Below are 19087 nucleotides of genomic sequence, written 5' to 3' on the forward strand. Positions count from 1 at the left end.
ATCAGAGCAATAACTAGAACTTCTGAGCATCAGTTTGCCTATCTGTAAAATGAGGATATCTGATTACAGTACTCCCTTGGCCTTTGCCAGAGAGTTTTCCTGATTTTGGGAATGACCAGGGTTGGTCCTCACTCTAAGGGAAGATCCTTTCCTTGCAAAAGTGGAGCTTTGGTGGCCAAAAGTTGTTCTGGAGACTGGCAGGAGTACCCTGGAGAACTGTGGAGGCAGAGTACCAACTGTGAGAGCCTCGGCAATAGGAGTCACATGTGAGCAACATGGCAAAGCTTTACATTGCATTGCTGGAACTATTCAGGTCACTGAGATCAGAGCTAGTGAATTGTTTCCCCTTTCTTTTGCTCTCAGTCTTGGGAGAGTATATCACTGTCTCCCAAAACATTTCCATTTCGTAAGAATTTTCTTATCTCTGTTTATTTTTGTCTTATAAAGTATGTGAAACCAGGGACCATCTTTCTCCTTTCTTTGTATCCCTAGCACTTAGCACAGTCTCTGGCATATACTAGGTGCTTAATAAATATTTATTGACTGATAGACATACTTAGCTATGATATTACTAGCCTATATAGTACATTGTACAGATGCAGCAGAGAGAGAGAGAGAGAGAGAGAGAGAGAGAGAGAGAGAGAGAGAGAGAGAGAGAGAGAGAACAGAGAGAACAGCTCCAAGAAGAGGAAAAAAATAGCTTTTACAATTGTAGTATATATTTTGTCAGAACAATTTTCTCTGGCTGGGGGTTCAAGTCATAGAAAGAGAATTGTTGATTTATCTTATGACTTCCCAGAGCAAAGAGAGGACATGATATTTAACATGGGTCCTTTCTCTCTAGGCAATGAGTAAAAAGTTTGTCTAGGAAGCAGACTGTAACTAGTTATGGGAACAGGGAGCAAAATGTTGGCCACACTCTTCCATATTATTTCTCTTGCCTATTTGAAAGGAAAACTTCCCAGAGCCAGAGCCAAAGAAGTAAATAGGGAGAATCAGTACCACCCATACAAGAGGGAGTGAAAACTCTCTCACCCAAACAGCATGGAACCACTCTACCCAACACTACTGGAACTGGATGACTTCTGACATCTGCTCAGTTCTAGATGGTAAGATCCTATGAGAGCATCTCGTATGCTTAGTGCACATGTGGTAGCCTTCTAGAGCTTTCCAGCCTCTTCTCAAATGCCGCACCTCACTCCCATTCACCTTGTCTGCCTGCCATCAGACACATGCCTAGACAAGCTACATTCATAATCTAACAATGTCTGACATACAGGCAAGTTTCAAAAGGATTCAAATCAGTCATTCAAGTCTTTATTGAAAACTTATTAGGTTTAAAATACTGTACTGGTTGCTATAGGGAATGTCAATCATAGTAAGAAGAGGGCTCCACACAGGAGTTTAGAGCCTAGTGAAGGTAGCAAATCTAATGAATATGAAATAATAGCAAACAAGGAGATAGTATTACTAAACATTAAATTGCACGACACTGTAGGCCAGGAGCTGTGGGGCATGGTTCCCCTTCGAGGACTCTGTGACTGCATGGGCACACCAAGAAAGAGAGAGGAGTGAAAGAGAGGAGAGAGAGAGACAGAAAGACAGAGAGAGAAAGAGAAACAGAGACACAGAGAGAGACATAGAGAGAGAGAGAGAGACAGAGACAGAGACAGGGAGAGATAGAGAGAGAGAGGAGAGAGAGAAAAGAGAGAGAAAGAGAAAGAAAAGAGAGAGAAAGAGAGAAAGGAGAGAAAAGAGAGAGGAATAAAGAGAGATGAGAAAGAAAAGAGAAAGAGAGAGAGAAGAGAGAGAGAGGAGAGAGAGAGAGAGAGAGAGAGAGAGAGAGAGAGAGAGAGAGAGAGAGAGAGGAGAGAGATACACAGTATATATGTAGTTAAGGGAAAGATTTCAAGCTCCCCATAGCTCTGAATGATCCCACACCTGCTCTCTAGAAGTCTAAAATCTTTCCCATTCTCTCTGTCCTGTGGAGTGCTGTACCGCTATGAGAGCAACATGACATGGATGACAGAGAGCTAGAGTCGGATTCAGAGAGGCCTGGACCCAAATGCTCCTCCAGATTCTTGCCGACCATGTGACCTGGGACAAGTCCCTCAATGTTCCAGGACCTGTTTTCTCCTCTCAAATGAGGGATCCTACTACAGATGAACAAGTCAACCCCACCCCCTCATTTTATAGGTGAAAAAACAGAAACCAAGAGAAATTAAGGGACTCACCCCAGATCACATGACTAATGTCTGAGGCAGGATTTGAACCCAAGTCTTCCTAAGGTCTCTTCCAGCTCTAAGTTTCTGCTCCCATGACCCTCCATGCAAGCAGCATCACCCCAGGCATTTCTCTAGAGTCAGAAGAATCTTTCCAGCTCTTGATCCATGATCCCATGAGCCTGACAAAACAGCAGCACTGGTCCTTAGAGGTCGTCTGCAATAGCTTCTGGTCATTTTTTCTGCTCTTCTGTGCATTTGGACTCAGGGAACATGGGTTAAAATCCTGCCCCTTACTGCTTGTGTGACTTTGGACAAATCACCTTGCCTCTCTGGGCCTCAGTTTCCTCATCTGTAAAATAGACAAACTGAACTGAATGGCCTCTGAGGTCCCTTCCAATATATGAATTCTGGGCAAATCCTTCCTTCTACTGGCAGCTTTTCCCAGTCCTGCCTCCTCATACCCTCCACCCCCATCCAGACCCTTCTTTCTAAGATTAATTTCCATTTACACTGTATACAACTTGTGTACACATAGTCATCACATCACAAAGTTAGCTTTTTGAGAGCACAGATTATATTTTTGCCTTTCTTTGTATTCCCAGAACTTACCCCAGCACCTGGAATACAACTCAGTCGTTTCAGTCATGTCTGACTCTCCATGACCCCATCTGGGGGTTTTCTGTCAAAGATATTGGAGTGTTTCACCATTTCCTCCTCCAGGTCCCTTTACAGATGAGGAAACTGAGGCAAACAGGGTGAAGTGGCTTGCCCAGGGTCACACAGATAGTAAGTGTCTCAGGCCAGATTGGAAATCAGTTCCTCCTGACTCCTGGCTCAGTGCTCTATCCACTGGGCCACTTGGCTGACAGAAATGGGCAGGGTGACTTGAAAAGGGCCAAACCAGGTAAGGTAGTCTTTAGAAGCCACCTCCCCCCAATTCTACCCAGCATGACAGCAATAAGTCCTTCAAAATGATTTCATCTCCCTGAGCTTAGGATGAAGCTTAATGAAATTAAGAGCCTGGTAGATATGGATGGATCTCTTTTCTCCTTGCCACCTTGCTGCCCCCAGTGTCTGGCACACAGTAATCATAGCTAGCATTTATATAGTATTTTAATCATTTGTGTGTGTGTGTGTGTGTGCACATGCATGTGTATAAACTCTCTTTTGATCCCTACAACAGCCCTGTTCAATAGGTGCTGTTATTATCCCTGTTTTACAGATAAGGAAAGAGAGGCAGAGGTAGGCTGTGACCTGACACAGTTAGGAAGGGTCTGAGGCTGGTTTGAACTCAAACCTTCCTGTCTTCGAGCCCACTTTTCCATCCAATATGTTACCTTGCGGTCTGTAAACACTTAATAAATGCTTGTGGGCTGGCTGCATGACTGCTTCCCAGCAGATTTCAGGCTCACTGCTCCTTCCTTGGCCTCTGCTGCCCTCTCTCTGGTGGCAGGACCAACCCCTTCCTTGCCAGCGTTCCCTTGTAAAGGTGCCCTCATTTTCCTGGTTCAGAACTTCCTCATCCCCTTCAGAGATTTTTCCCTTTTTACACAGCCTCCTTCACACTCCGGTGCAGTTAAATCCCACTCCTGGGATAGTGCCTCAGGACAGCTCTCTTCCTGGCCAGCCTGGCCCCTGCTGAGCACAGGTGTGTGATCAGGCCCCAGACCTTCAGAGAAGGAGCCCTTGAGGATGTGCCCTGCCCTGGCTGCCTGCCACAAGTACCGGATGAAAGCAGCAAAGGACTTGGAAGGGGTGGTGCTGGAGGGTTTTTGAAAATGATTTATAAGAGTCCGATACTCATAAGCTACTTGTTCTTTAAGATCACGCCAGATGGATTTGTTTGAAGGGAAGAGAGATACTTTACCTACCAGGCTCTTAGTTTCATTACCTTCCTCCTCAGCTCAGGGAGATGAAGTCATTTTGAAGGATTGACTGCTGTTGTGTTGGGTGGTTTGAGGAGTTGCTTCTAAGGACTAGCCCTACCTGGCTTGTCCCCTTTTGAGTCTCCCTGTCCACTTCTGTCAGTGGAGAGAGAGCTGGATCTGGAGTCAGGAGGACCTGAGTTCCAATCTGGTCTCAGACACTGACTAGCGGGGTGACCCTGGGCAAGTCACTTCACCTCTGTTTGCCTCAGTCTCTTCCTCTGTAAAATGGGGATAATAAGAGCCCCTACTTCACAGTATTGTTGTGAGAATCAAATGAGAATGATTGTAAAGCATTTAGCACAGTGCCTGGAATTTAGTAAATTGCTATATGTAAGTTATTGTTATTATATAAGTCTTAATCATTTATTTAATCAATCAACAAACATTGAACACTCCAGGCAAAGTATTCTGTGTAAGACCTTGTGGTACAGTGGAAAGAACAGACTCTGGAGTCGCATGACCTAATTTCAAGTTTTCTCTCTGACACTTATTACCTTCATGACTCGGCCTCCCTGATCCTCAGTTTCCTCATCTAGAAAATGAGGAGGGGCAGCTAGGTGGCGCAGTGAATAGAGCACTGGCCCTGGAGTCAGGAGGACCTGAGTTCAAATCCGGCCTCAGACACTTGACACAAAAAACAAACTAGCCATGTGACCTTGGGCAAGTCACTTAACCTCAATTGTCCTGCCTTCCTCACTCCAAAAAGAAAATGAGGGGATTATACCAGGTACTCTCTCAGGTACCTTTCAATTACAATTCTTTGATCACTCCTGGGCAGAGGACATTCTTTCTTCTCTCCTAAAACAGTGAGTGTAGCTATGAAAGGCCAAACAACCATCCTGGACCCCTGCTTTTGGCTCAACCAATCAGTAATGAGATAGCACACAACTAACTTACCCATGAACCATCCACTTGTGCTGCTAACTGGAGGTCCTTTGTTAAGTAACCACACTGGGACTGAACTGCTTCCTACATTGTGCCTCCTTTTGAGAGGAAATATAAACACCAATGTACAGAACACTTGCTCAGAGTGGCATTAGGCCTTGTCCATTGATCAAGTGGTAATGCCCCCCCCCCAAATGTTGGAGGAGGGATGGGGAAGATATAGGGGAGAACAGATTGGGGGAGGGGGTATTCAGTGGGATCCCTGTTTTGGGGTGGTGGGTAGGGGAAAGACAGGGAGAAAATTTGTAGCTCAAAATCTTGTGGAAATAAATGTTGTAAACTAAAAATAAAATAAAATAAAGTGCAAGTAGTACATGCCCACACTTGTTCTCTGTTGTGAACCAGGAAAGATGTCTATGATAAGAAAACATCTCCAACCAACCACACTGCAGGAAATTCTGTCACTAACACAGTTCATTCTTCTAGATAAAAACATTCTCCCAGTGCATCCCTCCTGGGAAGAGTCATACCTCACTATGGCCTGGTATTCTCCACTATAATGCTATTCCAATGTTTGATCTTGGCATGGAGGTAACCCTGGGTTCTCATTGTCTTTGCCAATGGAATTCAAGCTCTTATGTGTCCTACCAAAATGGAAAGTCTCCAGACATGAACTCAGCAAAAAGACTGTGAGCGTAATCCAAGCCAAAGTAGCTAAATATGGTGAGACTTCTCAACAAGAGATCACTGCCAAGTTATGAATGATTTTGGCCCTAGTGATTCTACTAAGTTACAGAACGGTTACAGTGTACGCTATGGTAGTGGATTACCCTTACCACAGATCTTTTGAAGTATGGAAATTGAAAAAAATAAATCCATTTGTCAAATTCTTTCAGACATACATCTTATTGGGAAATGTTTGAAAAATGACCTACAGATCTGCAGATAAAGAAATACCACAGTCAAAAAGGGACCTGAAATTCTCCCAAAAGTATTGTATCCTTCTAGATAATCCCTTTGTACTCTGCCCTCATCAGAATATATCTGTAATATTGTCAATACTGTGAACTACATCTTGGGAAGGATAATGATAAGCTAGAGAAGATTGGGAGGAGTGTAACCAAGGCAGTGAAGGACCTCAAGATCAGGTCACATGATGAGCAACTAAAGGAAGCAAGACTATTCATCTTGGAAAGGGGAAGATACAGGGGGAACATGAGAGCTGATCTCAAGCATTTAAGAGGTGGTCATGTGGAAAAGGAACTAAATCTGTTCTGTGTGACCCTAGATGCCAGACTTAAATGAAATAGATGGAAATTAAAGCAACCAAAGTGGTAGTCTTAAGACATAGATGATAACTACATCTCACTAATATCACCCTCTTCTTTCACAACTGTATTTATTAGGTGGAATGGGACATCATGCTTTAAGGTGTGGAGTAGACTAAATGGCCTCTGACACTCCTTAAAACTTTGATATTCTATGATTCTGTGATGTGGGGATGAAGGAAAGAAAAATTGGGGCACTGCCCAAGAAAGGACATTTATGGTCTGGGCCATCCAAGGAGAAGACTGAAGGCGCTAGATGCTAGAAATAAGCAGAAGGGTTAGGGCATGAGAGGCATAAAGCTATGAGAGAGAAGGGAGAGGATAGCAATTCAACTTTGCTGATTTCACAGTTTCCCTGGCCCTGTTTCACGTACCTTCCTGTGGAGCAAAAGAAAGAAATATACAGAAACTATTGTATAACACATGGTTTCATAACAGCATCTAAAGTTAGGTACTGCCAAGAGTCCTACGGGGTTTTTCCAGCAACTACTTCTCCTATAAGTGGCCTTCTGTTCTTATCTGGAACTCTGAACCTAAATGAGGCACCTTTTCTTGCCTGGAATGAGACCTCTAGGCCATTTCCACATCATGCCACTAAGCATATCCCATTCCAGATCCCCTTCATGTGTTGTCTTCTCCCATTAGGATGTATGCTCCTTAAAAGCACGGACTATCTTACTTGATGGCTGTTGTATCTCAAACATTAAACACAGTTTCTGGCACAAAGTAAGAACTTAATAAATGTTTTTATATCTATCTATCTGTCCGTCTATCTATTCATACATCCATCTATCTATCTATGTATTTATACATCCATTTATCTATATCAATCCATGCATCCAACAATCTACATCTCTATCATCTACCCATCTGCCCATCAATCCACCTGTCCATCCATCCATCCATCCATCTATCAATCTAGTGATTTATCAATCTATTGATCTATCTCTCTCTCCTAGATAAAAATAATTCCTCACTTAAGAAGTAAATGACATAATCAAAGTTCACATCCAACCTCTCATTGCAATATTCATTCTCTCATTGATTGTCACTCTGGGGAACACTCCTCTTCCAGAAGGACCTACAAGCATGAGCCTGCTACCATGATTGACTTTGGTCTAAGACAGAGATGGCCAAATGACCATCCTTTTCATTAAAATGTTGGCATTATTAATAAAATTATTAAATTATCCAGAAAAAAACAATCCCTCCCCTTCTGTGCTCATATAGCACTTTGTTCTCTCTTATAGCGTTTACCGTATTCAACATATAATCATGCCAGTATATGCCATGTCCAAGGTAGTGGAGGGAGCACTGGATTGGGAGTTAGAAAACCAGGCTTTGAGTACCTTTTCCACCATGATCTCCATGCGTATCATACCACCTCCTCATCTATGTAATCAGGATTAAAAAAAGATTTATCATAACCACCACACAAAATGATTCCAAACAAATTCCTTTGTAAATCTTTAAGAGCTAGAAAAATACGAATGATTTTGGTTATTTGTATATGTTATTTTCTGCCTTTAAGGGTCATGGTCAAACTGTCTTATTTGTTATTCTCCATACATGTCATTCATCTCCTGTCCCTGTACATTATATGGGCTGTTGCCCATATCTTCCTGCCTTACTTCCACCGCTTGGAATCTCAGGCTTCTTTCAAGACTGAGCTCAAGTGCATCTGCTATGAGAAGCCTTTCCTAATTCTACCCCCAATCTTAGTGTGCTCCCTATCTGCCACTTCTGAAATCACTTTGTATTTACTTATCTATATAAGTATATAATCCTTCCAAAAGAATAGAAACTCCTTGAGGGAAAGGACTATTACTGGGGTTTCCTTTATATCTCTAGGATATTACACAGTTCCTGGTACATAGCAATGCTAATTAAATGCTTGTTGAGTTGAATTCACAAAACTAACTCATTAGTCACAACTGTCTAGAGTTAAGTTTTTCAAATCAACAAGAATTTAATAAGCACCTACTGTATACAAAGAACTGTACTTAATGCTAGGAAAACAATGAAAGGGGAGAAATTACTAAATGCACACATACATATACACAGAAATAAAATAACCTGAAAAATGTTCCTCCCCCCCAAAAAAAAGTCCCCACAATATTGTTGTCTTATTTGCATGCATTTGTCTATGGACTTCAGGCAACCATGACTGCTCTGTTTTTGCTCACCCATGTCAGAAACAGAGACAATGTCCCACAGAGTTTGAGTGCAGCCACTACCTCACAGTTACCAAGAGACCAGCCCTCCTTAGTACCAGATTATCAGGGTTGTAGTTTTTATAATTCTTTCCAAACTACACAATGTGATCTAATACAAATAGATTCCAGTCTTTAGAAGGACCCCCAAAATGACCCTGACAGAGCAAAATCCAAATGGAAAGACCAGATCGATTAAACAAGGGATGTGGTAGTGTTTTTCTTTCCTTTGACAAAATTTTTTGGTTATGTGATTTGTTAATGAGCTCCCCTGGTATGTATAGAATTGGATTCAATTTATCAAACATAGAAAAGATATTTGCACACAACTTTTTCTAGGCCACAGCTGTTTGTGTGCTCAGATATTCCTTGAATGACTGCTATGTAGAAAGGGAAGTATCTCAAATGAATAAAATCTTTCATAAAACTACAAATGGGTATGAAGGAAGTGTGGGCCAGCAGAAGGAAAATGAGGTAATAATCAGGCCTACAAATTGTCTTACAATAGTCATATGAGTAATATCCTCTTATCCATACACACTGTGAGAAAATCCCTCCCTCTCATTCATGGGGAACTCCTGGGACCCCTACAGGAAAAAGGATCTGTTTCCATACATTAGTGGGAACATGTGGACCTTGGGGGCAAAAGACAGAGTCATAGCTTCATCCAGAAACTGGATCCTAAAGGGAGCCTCATACACAGCAGCAATCAACACCAGATAGACATGATGAGATGGCAAGGAGTTGCTAGAGAGAGTAATAAAACTGGTAGACTTTGCCCTTGTTAGTACTAGAGAAATTGGTATATCAAGAAATCATGTACACCAAAAAATGATGAAGCAGAGAAACCCAAAGAAGAGGGTGAACATAGACCTGTCCTTTTTATGGTACCATTAAGTCATGTAACCTGAAGAAGAGTGGGACCCAGCAAAGAGGGGAGTTGCTCAATACCCTCTAGAATGGTGAGGAGAGTTTTCCTGAGGGTGGGAAGGCTTAGTGTTAAACCCTTTTTACATTTTCTTATTGGGTTAAATTAATCCTATCCTATAGTGGTTGTCTGGTTAACCTGAGTGCCTATGGGAAATTGAGGGGGTCCTTTCAGAAAAAGAAGAATGATTCAGATAATGACGTTCTCAGCTTTTGCCTGAGTAGGGGCATGAGTCAGAGAAATTTAGTGAAAGGACCCCCACTCAATTGTACTCAGGTCTTTCACGTCAGAGACTCAGGTCTAATTAGCAGAATAATTTCCAATGTGAGCTACTAAGATCAAGAGAAAAAAGACTGTTTTAATTAAGATGAGACTGGGAGGGACAAGGCAATGTAACTCAAAGGAATTGGCAGATTTAATGAAAAGTGCTACAAAAATCACCTGTCCCTCAGTATTCCTGAAATTTTCTGAATCAGAAAGTCCTTGTTTGTTCACCTGGAGGTGTTCTCGATATCCTGTTAGCCAAGGTCCTCTTACTCATTGCTCAGAAGGAAAGCACCAAGTACCCCCTTCAACTCACTTGAGTGTTCAGGGGAAGAAATTAAATATGTAAATAAAAGAGGGTTTTTCCCCTCCCCCTCTACCTAACACTTTCTGGAATCCCTTGTGACCAAGTTTTTCCTTCAGATACAGGATATATATACATTGCATTACAAACAGTATAAATGGGACCACTAGCTTCTCCTTCCTGACACTGCCTGGAAGAAGAGGGGTAAGTGCCAATTACCTAAACTCCAAAATGTTTCTGAATATCTCTATTTTCAGGGCATTTATCCCTTCCCCCTCTGAGTTGGCTAAGGAACACAGGGACCAAGGCAAATGGAAAGGTGGTATTGGGAACCAGGTAACAGCAGACACAGCTATGCTGAGCCACTCTTAGGAAGGAGCAGTATGGGAAACCAGAAACAGGGGAAACCAGAAAGACTTCCTTGTACAACATCTCCCCATCTGTCTGCCACAATACCTGAAACTTCCACCATTAGACAGTTATTCCCTTTGGGACCAAGGAATGGTTTTATTCAAAGTCTCCAGTAGGGCCAACAGATTGAGCTATTATCAACTATAAAACTAATACCCATCAGGACTCTTTCATTGTGGCTGAAGACTGAGAAGAGTTCCTGCGAAAGAAAAAGCATCCAAGGTAAGTTCTGAATAACAGATGTAGTGGAAAAGCCTTCAGATGGGACAATGAAGTGGGGCAGAAGGGTGGACCCTGGGTAGCATTCAGGAAATTCATAGGCAAGGCACCCAATGAGAGAAGAAGGCAGCTAAGTACAGATGGAGCTGCAGAAATACAATAACAAGGAAAAACTTAATCTACATGCATTTTTTTCTTTGCCAACACCTACCCACATCTCCCTATAAACCTCATAACCAAAAGGTTGCCAAAAGTTGAACTCCTCCAATCATATGCCTATATATTCAACACTAATAATGAGGAAAATGATGGAGGTTGGACAGAAGGACTGGAAACTGTCTCAATGGTGAAGTTAGTTTCAAGAATGTATTACATTGCTCAGGATTCCAAAGTAACTAGAAACTCACTGATTTGGCCAACTTTCTGATAGATGATGGTGTCGATGGGATTTTAATATTTCTGTCTCAGTTTCTTCATCTCCAAAGCAGGGATAATGAACCCCTGCTAGCTTTAAAATTTTATGATTTCTATATCCCTACTGGAAGCCCAGTTTATAACCTAATAGTGATTGATACAAACTCTTTTATCTCTGTATACTTCCAAAGTATTTAATATTCTTTCCAGCCTCCTACAGTTAGTTATAGGGGATTTTACATCCCAGTTTCCTCATCTGCTGTTTTCACTTCAAAATGAGGGGGTCTGGGTTAGATGAAATAGAACATGGTTCCAGCTCTAAAACCTATAAATCCCTATGGAAGTGAGATTACTTTTCTTTGGGTACAAAGGCAACAGAGTACAGTGGGCAAAGCAGTGACTTTGAAGTCAGAGGACCTGGTTTTTAATCCTGCCTCTGATATTTATTACCTATATGACTTATATTATCTACAAGTACTAACCTCTTAGGGCCTCAGTTTCCTTGTTTATAAAATGAGAGGGTTGGACTAGAAGACTTCCAACACGAAATAAATTATCTTAATTTTACAGTTGAGGAAACTGAGATCAAAAGATATATAAAGCCCCAAATCACAGAGTGAGTTAGTAAATGATATAGGACCAGAATTTAGGTCTCCTCACTGCCCAGTATTCTTTCTGTTGCTTCCTAGGAATCAAAGTCTGGTATTTAAAGAATAGAGCTATAATGGTGAAATTGCAGGCAGCATCTGATTAGTAAGAAAATCTGTAGAGAGAGGTATTGTCACCTTCTCAAGTGACCAATATCTCCAATCTTTAAGGGGTATATGGTCACTTTGTGAAGACAATTAGAGTAGTAATGGGGCCTAAGGTCAAGGGGGTCTTCTCAAGTTGATTAGCCACTAGAGGGGCATAAAATGCAAGTTAAAATTTCAGAAAGGATGGCAGCCTCTCATATTATGACCTATTCTGCTAAGCAAATACCTCCTTTGATCTTTGCAGGTAGACCTGGAGCAATGACCCTGTCCTCACTGGTCCTGTTCCTGACACTTCTGGTGCCTTCCCTGATCATAGGTGGCATGGAATTGTGCTCTGGAAGCGCTGGTATCCCAGGAACCCCTGGTGCTCCAGGTCTGCCTGGCAGAGATGGTCGGGATGGTGTCAAAGGTGACCCTGGACCACCAGGTACTCAAGAAAGCTTCCTGTCACTTGCCTGAATGTGTCATGATTACTATTGGAAAGATAGCCAGTAATTGAAAGAGCAGTACATATAATCAGGAAATCTGGGTTTAAATTTGGACTCTCGGATTTACTAAGTCTAGGCCAATGAGAAAGTCACTTGATTTCTCTGAAGTTTAGTCTTTTCATCTCTAGAGATACAGTTTGCACCATCTACCTGCCTCACAGAATTGGTAGGAGGAAAGCACTTTGCAAATCTTAACGTACTGGATTAATGTGAATTGCTATTATTATGGAATGGGGGGAGGGCAGTGCCTTACTATACACATTCTGGACTTACTGACATGAGACACCAAAAAGGGAGATGAAATTTGGAGTCAGAGGACACGGTTCACATCCCAGCTCTTTCTCTTACTTCTGGTGTGACCCTGAGGTAGTAACAACCTCTTCCAACCCCAGTTTCCTCAGGTTAGACTGGCTGACTTCTAAAGTCCCTTCCAACTCCTATGATCTAGTAGAACTCTCATACTAAATAGAGGAAAGTGGAAGGATCCAGAAGCACAGATAAGGTTAACTCTAAAGGACAGGCTTGTATCAGGGGTAGATAGTTACATTAGCCCTTGCTCTAGAACAAGATGGTGTTATCCTGTGGTCCATGGACCCCCAAGGGTTCCACTGAGATATTTCAGGAGGTCTTTGAACTTGGATGGGGAAATAATAACATTTTTTCCATGGATCTCTAACTAAAAATTTAACATTTCCTTTAATTAGGAATTTTTGTAAAGTATTATTCTGAGAAGGCAATTCTCCAGATTGCCCAAGGCATACACAACACAAAAAAGTTAAGAATTCCTGTTCTAGAACATGCTTGCTTGAGAATGAAGAAAAGTCAGCTTTATTTCAACTGTGTGTGCTATTGGCAATACTATAGGGGATTGTAGGAGGCCATGGGCATTGTAGGCTGGAATAACAAGGAAAGACTTCGTTAGGGAGATTTGTATTTAAAAATTGATAAACCATTGCTAGATGGAGAGGAATAAAAAGGAAATTTTAGATAGAAAAGTATGGGTAAAGGGGCGGGGGGAGGTTTGGTCAAGGCTCTCCTTAACATAGCCTCATTTCTATCTTCCTCTGAGATTTGGTTCAAGTTTCACTAAAGCAGAGGATTGTGGGAACAATATCTGACTGTGTTATAGAACTCACCCAAGTCCTTCATCAAGATGTCTGTCTTCTTGCTGCGAGTACTCTAGGCTATGGGGTCCTGTGTTCACCCAGTCTTGTGGCTCTCTCTCTATAGGCCCAATGGGACCCCCTGGAGGCATGCCTGGGCTCCCTGGAAGGGATGGGCTGACTGGGGCTCCTGGAAGTGTGGGTGAACGAGGTGAAAAGGGTGAAAAGGGTGAGAGAGGACCTCCAGGTGAGCATGGCTGTGTGATGAAACATGGGGTAGTCCTCTTTCGCTCCAAGTGCTAGTAAGTGCCTGCTTCAGTCTTCACTTCCCCTCCTCAAGGGTACAGAAAGGGAAAATCTAGCTTTGTAAAAGCATACTCCTTCCCCCTCTTCTTCCTAGGTTCTCCAGTGACACCCAGGGCTATAACTAGGGGAGAGAGTTTAGAAGGTGAGGGCTTTGAAGGGGCACTTCCTCTCCTGCCCTGCCCACCCAACCCTGAGAAGACCATGGTTTCATCCCAAGGTGCTTCTTCTCCCTCACCGTCCATACAACCTATCATGAGTCACAGCAATGGCCGGTGCTTGAGTTCTGGCAATACTCCCTTTGTCCCTCTGTCCCTCTCTGTTCTCTGAAGTCCACCAGTCACTTATTTGAAGTACACAGCCAGCTACATTCACACATGAAAGGACTTTGGGTCCCAGCTATTACAGCTACTCTGAATTGCACTTACTTTTTTTTTTTTTTACCAGATGACGGTGACCTAGAGGTGGTAAAGTAAAGAACTAAGGAGATAATCACTTTAGAACAGTATGGTCAAGGGAAAGTTTTTGGTTTGAATTTTTAGCCTAAAGGATATTTTTAGGCAGAGGGAAAGAAATTATTGGGAGAGAGTAGAGATGTAAAAGGAGAAGTCTTGGCTCTAGAAAATAATATGATCATCCCTGTATTGAAGGGAATCCTTCTTCAAGCCCAGGGAAATACCATTGATTTGAATTTTTAAATATTGAAGATCCCATACTTATATTTCAAAACAAGAAAAAATATTTTCTTTCCCACCTTAATTATAGTCCAGAGAAGACAAAGGATTCACGATTACTTTGCTAAAACCACAAATGAATTCCTCACCCCAAAACATTGCCTCCAGCTTCCTTTCTCCCCATCAGCCTATTCAAGGAAGTCTGACTTCAGATAGAATTATGGATCCATTCATATTCCTACCACTCTGACCTGCTATCCCAAAGCATCGACTATGAATAGAACATGATGTATTTAGGAAAATTAAGTAACTAGATTAGGGGCCAGAGAGCCTATATTCAAACTCTGCTTCTGCTACTGTGTAGCCTTGAGCAAATCATTTAACCTCTCCAGGCCTCAATTTCCTCATCTGTAAAATGGGAGGAGGCAGACAAGATGATATCCAAGGTCTGACCAAACACACTTCTACTCAGGGTGCAAAATTTGTGAAATTCCATTAAAAGCTATAGCATTGGGGAGATTTTGTAATGCATTTTTCAGTCCCCCAAATTCCATTCAATTCAACAAGTCTTCTGTTACAGTGCTATAGGGAAAAAAGGGAAGAAGACTGGGTTTCTGCCCTCAAAGAGCTTTTAGCCTAAGTAAAGAGACAAGACACAGAGAAAAACAGAAGACATTTCACAATGAAAAGACAAACACCAACTATGAGGTGGGAATGAAGAAGTAATGGGCTGAGGCAGTCATGGAAGCCTTGAGTGAGGATGTCAGATTTGAACTGGGCCCGAAGGATGGGAAGGATATTGAAAGGGAAAGAGGATGGGGAAAATATTCCTGCTTGATGAATGGGGAATAGGGAGGAGACTGGCCTGAGTAACTCAGTAGACTGCACCTGCAAGGGAGAAACACTTAATTTTCCTATGTCAATAAATGGCAGAATGTGTCCTATGATCTAATGAATCTCTGGCTTAGCAAGGTGTGTTTTATCAGATCTTGGAGATCATCTTATCAAACTCCCATTTTACAGATGAGACAACAGAGGCCTGGAGAGATTAAATGATTTGCCCAAGGTAACACAGTAGCAAACAGAGTTTGAATATAGGCTCTCTGACTCTTAGTCTAGTCCTTTTATTTTCCTAAATGTAACATGATCTGTAGTGGGAGCTCTGGGATAGCTGGTTTGCTGAATATGAATGAACACTGAGCGATGCCTCGTGAGCTCAGTTGTCTCTCAGCCTTGATAATAACTCCTAAGAAGGATTGTCTCCTCCCCAGGGCTGCCTGCTTATTTAGATGAAGAGTTACAGTCTGTACTTCAGGACTTCAGACAGCGCATCCTGCAGTCAATGGGAGGTAAGGGGGATAATTCCAACCATAGCGTGGGAAAGACTTATGGTGTGGGCCTTTGTGGGTCCTGCAGTGGAGGAGGCTGAGAGTGCAATTTATTCCCTCTATCCTTGGGGTCATAGTGTGGGTTAGGGAGTTGGCTAAAGGAGAGGGGAGGAAAAATTGGGATAGGGAGAGAATGGGAAGAGAAGGGGATCAGATAAAAACTGGGGGAATAAAAAACTGGGGGATAAAAAATTAGGGTTATTCATGGCTCTAGGATCCTTCCTTTCATTCTTATCTGATTGGGATTTCCAAGGTGGAAATGGAGGTGGCAATTTAGGGGAACAGGGCTACTGACCATAGTGCAAGAAGGACCTTGAGCTTCAGACTGGTTAAGGTTTAAGTTATTGACCAGGCCATATAGCTTCTGGTCATACAATATGTCTAACCTCCAACCCTTCTCACCATAACTACCCCTTTTCTGTTCAGGTTCTGGCTGAGAACCAAGTCCCTGGGAAGCTAATGGTTTTGTCTTGGTCCTTGAATCTCAATCTCTCTCTCTCTCTCTCTCTCTCTCTCTCTCTCTCTCTCTCTCTCTCTCTCTCTCTCTCTCTCTCTCTCTCTCCCTCCCTCCCTTTCTCTCTTTTTTCTCCCTTCTCCCTCCTTTCCACTCTCCCTTCTCCCCTCCCTTTTCCTTCTCTCTCCTTCCATCCCTTTCTTCATCTTTCCCTTCACATAAACTGAGAATTGAAAGCTGCACAAAGACAAAGAGACCTTGACAAAGAGACTTTTCCTTTGCTCTTTAGTTCTCAACTTGCAAGGCACCATGTTGCAGGTGGGAGAGAAGATCTTTTCTACAAATGGTCAGTCGACAAATTTCCAGGGGATCAATGAGACATGTGCCAAGGCAGGTGGCAGTATTGCCACCCCAAGAAATGCAGAGGAGAACTCGGCCATCATGAGCCTTGTGCAGAAGTACAACACATATGCCTATCTAGGCATAACAGAAGGGAAGCCACCAGGAAAATTCTACTACCTCAATGGAAGCCCAGTAGAGTATACCAACTGGTACTCAGGGGAGCCTGCAGGTAAAGGACGGGAGTCTTGTGTGGAGATGTACAAAGATGGCACCTGGAATGACAGGAGCTGTCTGCAGTACCGCCTCACCATCTGTGAGTTCTGACCCCCAGGATCAAGAGTAAAAGAAGCACAGTTCAAAGGTCATGACCTCTCCTCCTTCCCGTCTGGCCACTTGTCTGCCTCTTCCAGGAAACTCTTTTTATGTCCCATTCCTTGCTTTGGACTAACTATGTCTCCCTAAATTGTTGGCTACTAAATTGTCTCTCCCAAACATAGACAGTGTAGTGTGACAAAAAGAACAATGGTTCACTTGGAATCAGAGGACCAATCCAGGCTCTGTTCTAACTTACTTTGCTCTTTAGCAAATCACTTAACTCTAGTCTTTATGCTTCAATTTTCTAATCTGCATAGAAGGGATTAGATGGATAGATCGAGAGAGAGAGAGAAAGAGAAAGAGAGAGAGACACAGAAAGACAGAGAGAAAGAAAGAGAGAGAGAGAGAGAGAGAGAGAGAGAGAGATGAAAGACAGAAAGAGAGATATGAAAGGCAGAGAGACAGAGAGACCTGCATCTTTGATTCATCATTGTAAGGATTTCTTGAAATGAAACTTCTTCCTGTCAAAGAGGTAGACATTCATTTGTTAAGTTACCTAAAGTACAACTCATTTGTAATATACAAATTAGTTAATTACAAATTAAAAAACTTTAGAGAGTTATCTGAGGGACTGAGAAGTTCAGTGATTTGTCCATAGTCCCTCAGCTTTGTCAAAAGCAAGACTTAATTGAGAATCTTCTGGGTTGCAAGGCTTTATTCATTCATACACTGTCTCTCAGGTAACATACTAACATCATATATTTTTATATGACTTGACTTTTTTAAGTGCTTTCATGTTATGGACTGATGCAAGTCTCCTGTGATGCAATGTGTTCACTTCCCAATAAGAAGTCTGTGTGGAGAAAGTGATAATCAACCTGTAGTTGCAAGCCAAGATAAAGCCGCTGATGGGTCCTCTTCCAGGAATACAGTTCTGTTGCCACTTTCTTCCATTTTCTCAAATCCTACATGTCCTCCCAGTTTGATTCCCACCTTTCCCATAAAACCCTTCCTGACTCTGAAATCCCACAGTGATTTCCCCTTTCTCTGAACTCCTGAAACACTTATAACTCTGTACCCCTCAGATTCATCCTCATTGTCTGGTAATGATAATAAACACCTCCAGTGGGTATGTCTTTTTTTGTTTTGTCTTTTGGAGGGCAAATAGAGTTAAGCAACTTGCCCAAGGTCACATGGCTAGTAAGCATTAAGTGTCTGAGGCTAGATTTGAACTCAGGTCCTCCTGATTCCAGGGCTGGTGCTCTATTCACTGCACCACCTAGCCACCCCTCAGTGTGTATGTCTTAAATCCCCAATTAGATTGTAAGCTCCTGAAGGACAGGAAATTTTTATTCTCTTATAATCCTCACAGTGCTTAGTTCTAGGCTAGGCAACCAGAAGACAGTCAATAAAGATATATTCAGTGATTGAATGAAAATTGATTAATCCATATTGATCTATATTCTTACTCCATCTCCTCTGAGAAATTAATCTGCAGCAACTGGTCAGCATTTCTGAATTCTCTCACAATACACTTCTGGAGATCTGAGGCTTTCCAACACCTAGAGAATTCCATCCTAAGCAATTAATCTCTCTTTACCTTAGTTTTCTTATCTGTAATATGAAGGATATAAATCCCATTTAGTAAGGCAGATCCTTTAAGATCCAATTCAAAACCTACCTTCTCCAGGAATTGTTCACTAAATACTATAGTTGATCAAACTCATAAAGTCATAGAATTTTTGAGGTACAAATAAGTTTAAAGATTATTCCATTTATATCCTTCATGGAATGAATAAGGAAACTGAGGTTCAATGAGATTAATTGACTAAATAGGGCACTATAGAAGACAGATCATTGGACTTGAAACCAAAAGACCTGAATTCAAGCCTTCGTTCTACCATCTATAGCCACCAAAACTTTAAGCAAATCACTTAACTTTTCCAAAACTTAGTTTTTTATATGCTTTAAAAAAACAGAGATAATGAATAATACCTGCTCTGAAGCTATCTTATAGTTGTGTTATGATGACTAGATTGAAATGTCAACCCTGGTAGAGAGCTCAGTGGCCATCCTGAAAAAAACATCCTCCCTACAATGTATCCCACAAGAGGCCAACCAGCCTTTGTTTGAATATTTCTAATGA

General features: G+C 42.0%; 1 protein-coding gene across 2 annotated transcripts; it reads left to right on the plus strand.

Annotated features, from left to right (window-relative positions):
- The first annotated feature begins 10199 nt into the window (after positions 1–10199).
- LOC138146491 (pulmonary surfactant-associated protein A-like) lies at positions 10200–18073 on the plus strand. Of its 2 annotated transcripts, XM_069068405.1 has the most exons (6): positions 10200–10279; positions 10650–10708; positions 12119–12301; positions 13593–13712; positions 15714–15791; positions 16574–18073. In XM_069068405.1, exons 3-6 carry the CDS (start codon positions 12133–12135, stop codon positions 16948–16950), a joined length of 744 nt encoding a protein of 247 aa, XP_068924506.1. In that variant the 5' UTR covers positions 10200–10279; positions 10650–10708; positions 12119–12132; the 3' UTR covers positions 16951–18073. The 2 variants fall into 2 exon arrangements, with proteins under 2 accessions (XP_068924506.1, XP_068924507.1); XM_069068406.1 differs by lacking the exon at positions 13593–13712.
- Positions 18074–19087: the final 1014 nt, after the last annotated feature.

This window comes from Petaurus breviceps, unplaced genomic scaffold (genome assembly GCF_028583685.1).
Source record: "Petaurus breviceps papuanus isolate PSGF00001 unplaced genomic scaffold, PetGlider_PUasm1.0 90762, whole genome shotgun sequence".
Classification (NCBI taxonomy): Eukaryota; Metazoa; Chordata; class Mammalia; order Diprotodontia; family Petauridae; genus Petaurus; species Petaurus breviceps.

Bases quoted from the DNA above. Each gene is read 5' to 3' on its own strand.
- LOC138146491 (XM_069068405.1), top strand. From the start codon at position 12,133: ATGACCCTGTCCTCACTGGTCCTGTTCCTGACACTTCTGGTGCCTTCC. The intron at 13,713-15,713 runs GTGAGCATGGCT...TCTCCTCCCCAG, and splicing joins GGGTGAGAGAGGACCTCCAG to GGCTGCCTGCTTATTTAGAT. The intron at 15,792-16,573 runs GTAAGGGGGATA...TTTGCTCTTTAG, and splicing joins CATCCTGCAGTCAATGGGAG to TTCTCAACTTGCAAGGCACC.